General features: G+C 39.0%; 2 protein-coding genes across 4 annotated transcripts in view; one reads left to right on the top strand and one right to left on the bottom strand.

Annotated features, from left to right (window-relative positions):
- LOC139070288 (sucrase-isomaltase, intestinal-like) overlaps positions 1–7,063 on the top strand; it is a 46,726-nt gene that overhangs the window by 22,361 nt on the left and 17,302 nt on the right. The window lies entirely within an intron of this gene.
- Positions 2,141–5,629, bottom strand: LOC129162833 (T-cell surface antigen CD2-like). Of its 3 annotated transcripts, none has more exons than XM_070552160.1 (5): positions 5,110–5,629; positions 3,774–4,094; positions 3,383–3,640; positions 3,107–3,310; positions 2,141–2,894 (listed from the first exon to the last, which is right to left on the bottom strand). In XM_070552160.1, the coding sequence occupies exons 1-5, from the start codon at positions 5,171–5,173 to the stop codon at positions 2,716–2,718; spliced, it is 1,026 nt and encodes a 341-aa protein (XP_070408261.1). In that variant the 5' UTR covers positions 5,174–5,629; the 3' UTR covers positions 2,141–2,715. The 3 variants fall into 3 exon arrangements, with proteins under 3 accessions (XP_070408261.1, XP_070408267.1, XP_070408262.1); XM_070552161.1 differs by having other exon boundaries at positions 2,172–2,894; positions 3,191–3,310; XM_070552166.1 differs by lacking the exon at positions 3,107–3,310 and having other exon boundaries at positions 2,168–2,894.

Raw genomic sequence — 7,063 nt, 5'->3', positions numbered from 1 at the left:
CGGATCCTTTACTTTTCAACATGGTTTAATGTAAAGTTTCATTCAGTACAAACTTTAGTTACACCAATCTAACGAGACAGAGCCTGGTTTTGTATTCTGAACAGTTTAAACATGTTTAAAACGGAGACATGCGTGACGCGTCTAAAGTCCGCACCTGCTCCGCTATTATGGAAATTAAACTAACAAGATGAATAACATCAAATTATTTTAGGCACAGACAACATCCCCCACACTTTTGAAAAGCTTGCAACGCGCCTGATCGCTCATGTACGTCTTAATTATCTTTCATTAGACGATAATCAATAAAACGATTTATATAAAGTGGATCCAGAAGTTGTAGCCCGTCTCTGCCTTCAATTTTTGGTATTTTTCACCCTGTTGGTGGTTTTAGTGAGCAGGTGCCACTTTTGTCCTACGTTTCTTTTTAAAACATGTTTAGACTGTTCAGAATACAAATCCAGGCTCTGTCACGTTTGATTGTTGTAATTAAACTTTGTAGGTGGGGAAGGTCAGAAAGCAGCTCAGAAGCGCCGATATGATTACGCACAAGCGTGACGCGTCAACCCGGTCTCACAGTAAGACCGGGTTGGAACTGTTCAGGTTTACGCCGACAATCTTTACATTTAGAATTAGCTTACAGATGTAAAATTAATGCAGTAAAATATAAAGCTTTTTATTTAAATATCCATTCATTATTTTATAAGCACAGAGAGCAACATCAGATGGATGGAAGAGCGCATGAGGTTCCAGAGCCGCCGACCCCTGTGCTAGCCAACTTTATTGTCCCCAGCAATTTTTAAACCCCACTCAAGTGTATGGTTATTGTCCCCAGCAATTCTGAAAACAAACTGACGCCCTTGGTGATCACTTCCTGTCTTATCTGCCTGCATGTGTAATTCTGAGTCTGATCAGAATCAGGGACAGATTCACATGTTTACCAGCTGATCCAGTAAAACCATTCTAAAGGAAGTTCTGGTTGGCCTGCTGTTGAGGCTGTTAGGAGTGTCTTGAGGTGAAATATTCAGTTTTACATGTTTTCTTCATCCTGCTTTTGCTTTCTGACAGTTTTCCATTAGCCATGTGGTTGAAGTTTCTAGAAAACATTTCAGAGTGTCCTCTTTAATCTCTTTTCTTTTGGTCAATCATGACAGAAGTTATGCAGAAAAATATATTTGCTAAATTCAAAGAGAGAAAATGAATTGTTGCACAAAGCTGACTGGTTGCATCCTATAATTTAGATCAAAGTTCAGCAAACATGAAACATTTCCTGTATGTATGTAAAGTGTGTAACCCTCTCAGGCTCAAAATTAGTTTTGATAAAAGGATGAACAACTAAGTCCTTCAGGGGTACTTCTGAGTTTAAAACGCTCATGAAGTACGTATGTGGAGTAACCAGGTAGGTAGGTTTTAACGTTGTAAATCTGCAACGCCTGCCTCCAGAGGGTTAAGTAAGTATTTAAGTTCCTGATTAGCAGCAGTAACTCCTGCATGAGGTGAACATCTATGTGTGTTCACACAGAACTGTTTCGTGTGGTTTTAGCTGCAAATGATAAAAACTTTTAGCAAAGTTCCTCTTTAGAAGCTGAGCGTTTCTCACATCATCCTCCTTCATCTGTCTTCTGTTAGAGGAGATCACTCAGTACTGAACGCTGGGAAGGAGGACTTCCAGAATATTCCATAAACCAGAGCAGCTTTTATTGACTCGGGTTTAATACATTTTACATTCAGTATAAATGTCCTGACCCTAAAGTCCTGCATCAGCAACAACAAGACCTGTTTAACAGCAGAGGAAACCTGAGTTCTGCTGTTGCTGCTAGTGAGGCTCAGCGTTTCTCCACCTGGTGTTTATGAAGGCCACAGTCAGTGATAAAAGTACCAGCTCAGTGGCCTAATGGTAGAGTGTCCGCCCTGGGACTGGGAGATCAGGGTTTGATTCCTGGTCGGGTCACACCAAAGACTTTAAAAAATGGGACCCAATCCCTCCCTGCTTGACACTCAGCATTAACGGTTGGATTGGGGGGTTAAACCACCAAATGGTTCCCAAGTGCAGCTGTGTCTGCAGCTCCCCCCCCCCCCCCCCCCCAGGGGATGGGTCAACTATGGAGAAAAAACTTTGCACACACATCAGTGTGTGTGACAACTAATGGGACTTTACCTTTAAAATTTCAGAGTAAACAGAAAATAAACTTAAGACATCAGAGTCACCACTGACAGGTTTTTAATATGTACCGAAAAGCTACAGTTCCTGTCTTAAAGATACAAAACTAAACATGGCAGCAAATCAGCCTTTTTATTATTAAATCGATGCTTCTGCTGCCCAAGTAATAGTTTTAAAGTAAAAATAAATGCAAAAATAGAAATGCAAAAAATAAATTACAATGAGGTGAAATCATTCACTTCTATCACGCTAGAAAAAATAAAATAGCTGGAGCCTCATTAATTAAAGCTCATTTGTGCAGACGTCCTCCTTTAAACTCAGAACAATCTTTACTCATAGCAAACACATGTTAGCACTGATAAAACACAACGTGGACACAGCCACAAGCAGGTCCTGCTTGGCTAACCACCCTTTATTAGGTGTTTCTGGATCACATCAAATTTTCTGCATAAAACTTGCTGAATTTTGCAAAAGAAAAAAGAAAAGTTAATTACAATCAATAGTTCTACAAATGTTGGCCTCATCATTTCTCACACCCATAAAGACACTGTTGCTTTTTAAGAAGCAGAACTCATTTCAACCATCATCACAGAGTTGTCTCGATCCTCTGAGTCTGCAGAACTTTTATCTTTTTCATCTTTCTTTTTCCTCCAAGTGAAATAGAGACAGATGCTGAGGAGCAGGAGAACAACCAGGAGAAATCGTAATCCACATATGAGTAAAGGTGAAGGAGGCCCTGTTCAGAGACACAATAACAACAAATCACATAAAAATATATAGAAACATGATTATGGGGTTTGGAATAATCAAGTCCATGTTGAGACTCAGCTTTTATAATTACTGTTAAAAATGTTTTCTAGCTTAAACACCTTAACAAAAACTCATTCAGTTTTTACTGAGTTAATAAATCCAGTTCAACCCTTAGCAGCAGAGTCAGCTTTCACTTACTAAAGAACCAAAGGAGATCCTGAGTGTCAGTTTGATTGGAGGACGAGTTAATAGTGGAGGAATAATTTAACTCTGTCTCCTTACCCCCAGTGTGTGTTACTGCTGTAGGGGCTGGTGTTGGTTCTACACACAGAGTGTTATTTTCTCTTAACACCCACTCAGATATGAGAGTCCCATTGGAAGTGCAGTTAATGAAAATGAAGTCTGGGAGCAAATAAAATGATAATTATCAGTCTAAAATAAACCAAGACTCTTCCCCATGATGCTGTGACTCACCACAGGTAGATATGTCCTTTTCTCTGGAGGACTCACTGACTCGGTTCCTGACTGAACAGACCAGACGTCCTGAGATATTTTGTCTCAGAACGATGATGTTAGTCTGATTATTTCCAGAGAAGAGCTCAGAGTCTGTCAGTGTGTGTCCATCCAGAGTCCAGCTGTACTGAGGACTGTCCCCTTCCTCAGAGGAGCAGGACACCTGCATCTGTCCCTGGGACCAACACTCAGAGACCAGCTGGACAGACGACACACCAGCTGAGAGAATCATGGGATGAATGAATGTTATTATAGGAAGATGGTTGCTTTTTAATCTGGTTTACTAAAATAGAAGAAAATGTGCAGATTAGTAGTTTAAGATTTACTTCAAAAGGTCTAAAAAGTTGTTTACCTTCAACAGACAACAGTAGAGTCCTCTCTGCTGTTAAACTTCCGTTTGAATTAAAGGTCCCAAGTTTATATTGTCCACTGTCATTCCTGATCAGGTTATTGATCCTAACTGTTCCAGTACTGGGAATAAAAGTGACTCTGTTGTCCCTCATGATAGTTTTATTATTTTTACTTCTCCACCGGAATATAATCGAGGCGTCCTTTATCCAGTATAATACGGGTATCTCTGCAGCGTTGTCCACCAGCTGGATGTCCACAGTTCCTCCTAAAGCTCCGACACACTGAGCTCCATCCTGTCTGCCGTCACAGAAAGTTTCTACAGCTGGAAATAAAAAAATAATAAATATTTAATTCATGAGAAAATGAATCTGTTTGTGATTTAACTTTTACAATGATAGGAAACACACTGGTCACATTTATCTAATACTGAAGCTTGATTTTGCTGAAACTAGCATTTTTATCAGACCAAATAAACCTTTTATTCATCAGATCAATAAGGATTAAAATACCAGTTAGGGTTCAACAATAGGTCAATAACTTTCTGCTGCTGTTAGTTTCTGATGTGATGCTGGAACAATAGCAATGGCATTAATACTACTATGACTACTACTACTACTACTACTACTACTACTACTACTACTACTACTACTAATAATAATAATAATAATAATAATAATAATAGTAATAATAATAGGCTAGCCAGACTAAAAAGAAAATGAAATGCTGTATGTTAACACATTCAGTGACTATAATATCTTGTGACTGAGGCCAGATTTGGAGTAGAGTTCGATCCTGATGTCAAAAACAATATTTTACACAAACCAGTTTCCAAATTTAGAGACTGAATAACTATTTGAAATAATCTTAATGAAAGGTAAATGGCCTGCTAGAGTTCTACAACCCCCAAGACACTTTACAACACACCAGTCATTCATCCATTCAGACACACTTTAACAAACACAAGATTCTGATGGAAAAGGACAAAGATGACACCATTGACAGGACGGTAGAGAGCAGTGACCAGCTGCTCTACCTGCTGGTGTACTACTGGTGACAATCAATCCCTAGTGGGTCTTAGGTTAGTTTTTACACAAGTAAAGTGAACATACCAGATATAAAACCTTTAACAGGAGCGACAGGCTGCAGTTACACTAAAGACATTTTACGATAAAGTCACAAAAATTAAAAAGAACATTATTTTAATAAATAACATGATGCATGGAGCCTGTTTTATCTTAGAAAAGATCCCAAAATATTTCATTAAATTAACAGTTTAACTTGTTGAATCATTAAACACAAAGCTAAGAAAGTTAAATGTTACACAGCTTAAATCTCACCCTGAAAGACCCCCATCATCATCATCATCATCAGCAGCAGCAGCAGCAGCAGTCCAGCCTCCATGTCTGCTCAGCTTTCAGACTGGTTCTGAATTATATTTCTGAAGCAAACATGGATGTTTTAGCCTGATCAACCTGCAGCGGGTCCTGTTAGTGATCCGCCTCAGAGGAGAATGTGTGAAAACCTTCACCAGACAGTTTTCATCTGTATTCACTTCTCAGGCTACAGCAAAGGAAGTGGTTTAACATAGGAAACTTTTAGCAGAGTGTCTTTGAGAGTCTGTAGGCAGAACGTCTCTTTGTAGAAACGTTGAACCAATAATAGCACGAAACTGAGTTTGTTGAATTTCTTCAGATGGTGCTCAGGACCACATTCACCCTCTGGAGGCAGGCGTTGCAGATTTTTATACTGAATGTAAAATGTATTAAACCCGAGTCAATAAAAGCTGCTCTGGTTTATGGAATATTCTGGAAGTCCTCCTTCCCAGTGTTCAGTACTGAGTGATCTCCTCTAACAGAAGACAGATGAAGGAGGATGATGTGAGAAACGCTCAGCTTCTAAAGAGGAACTTTACTAAAAGTGTTTATCATTTGCAGCTAAAACCACATGAAACAGCTCTATACTTTATTGATGAAACTTCCTCTTATTTTTGAGTTTCTTCTTCTTTCCTCTGTGCTATAAATATTTCAAGAGAATAACTGAAGCTTTTACCGTCAGTAACTTGTTCACTTCAGAAAAGGCAATACTCAATTTTAAGCTAAATATTCTTTTAAAATATTTACTTGGATTGAAACTAATATTCTGTTGTCATTGAAATGCTGAGAATAAAAACAATTCATAAGAGTGTTTGTTGTAAGTTAGAAATAAAGATTGATTCAGAGAAAAGGAAAACCTTCTCAAGAAAATATGTAAATTTAAGTAAAAATACTGATAACAGCTTTAAGAGTTAGGACACGAAGCAGTGGAAGAAACATGAACAGCTGCTTTAGTATAACTCACAGAACCCCCATTAAATATTTTTTCATTCGATGCACTTATAGAAGTGCATCTCCTCCATGACAGATGACAATGACAGCAGCTTATGTCGTGTAATATTATGATGTAACACCCCTAGATCACCATGTCATTATTTATTAAACACCAATTCAATCCTAAACGTAACAATGTGAAACAAACCGAGCACAGCCCTTGAATAAACACCCCACGGCTCCACTATAGAAACATGTAGTCTGTACAGGTGCTGGCCAGTAAATTAGAATATCATCAAAAGGTTGAAAATATTTCAGTAATTCCATTCAAAACGTGAAACTTGTACATTATATTCATGCAATGCACACAGACCAATGTATTTCCGATGTTTATTACGTTTAATTTTGATATTTATAGGTGACAACCAATGAAAACATCAAATCTGGTATCTCAGAAAATTAGAATATTCTAAAGGCCGATGAAAAAATGTTTGTTTCTCTAATGTTGGCCAACTGAAAAGAATGAACATGAAAAGAATGTGCATGTATAGCACTCAATACTTAGTCGGGGCTCCTTTTGCCTCAATAACTGCAGTAATGCGGCGTGGCATGGACTCGATCAGTCTGTGGCACTGCTCAGGTGTTATGAGAGCCCAGGTTGCTCTGATAGTCGTCTTCAGCTCCTCTGCATTGTTGGGTCTAGCGTATTGCATCCTCCGCTTCACAATACCCCATAGATTTTCTATGGGGTTAAGGTCAGGCGAGTTTGCTGGCCAATCAAGGACAGGGATACCATGGTCCTTGAACCAGGTGCTGGTGGTTTTGGCACTGTGTGCAGGTGCCAAGTCCTGTTGAAAGGTGAAGTCTGCATCCCCATAAAGTTGGTCAGCAGCAGGAAGCATGAAGTGCTCTAAAACTTCCTGGTAGACGGCTGCATTGACCCTGGACCTCAGGAAACAGAGTGGGCCAACACCGGCAGATGACA

The sequence above is a fragment of the Nothobranchius furzeri genome, chromosome 1 (assembly GCF_043380555.1).
Source record: "Nothobranchius furzeri strain GRZ-AD chromosome 1, NfurGRZ-RIMD1, whole genome shotgun sequence".
Taxonomy (NCBI): Eukaryota; Metazoa; Chordata; class Actinopteri; order Cyprinodontiformes; family Nothobranchiidae; genus Nothobranchius; species Nothobranchius furzeri.
Note: the sequence above shows the minus strand (reverse complement) of the source record. Positions and strands in the feature narration are given on the sequence as shown.

Excerpts from the sequence above, each read along its gene's own strand:
- LOC129162833 (XM_070552160.1), bottom strand. The coding sequence starts at position 5,173 with ATGGAGGCTGGACTGCTGCTGCTGCTGCTGCTGATGATGATGATGATG. Across the intron at positions 3,311-3,382 it reads AAAGGACATATCTACCTGTG|ACTTCATTTTCATTAACTGC; the intron begins GTGAGTCACAGC and ends ATTTGCTCCCAG. Across the intron at positions 2,895-3,106 it reads GGATCTCCTTTGGTTCTTTA|GGCCTCCTTCACCTTTACTC; the intron begins GTAAGTGAAAGC and ends GTCTCTGAACAG.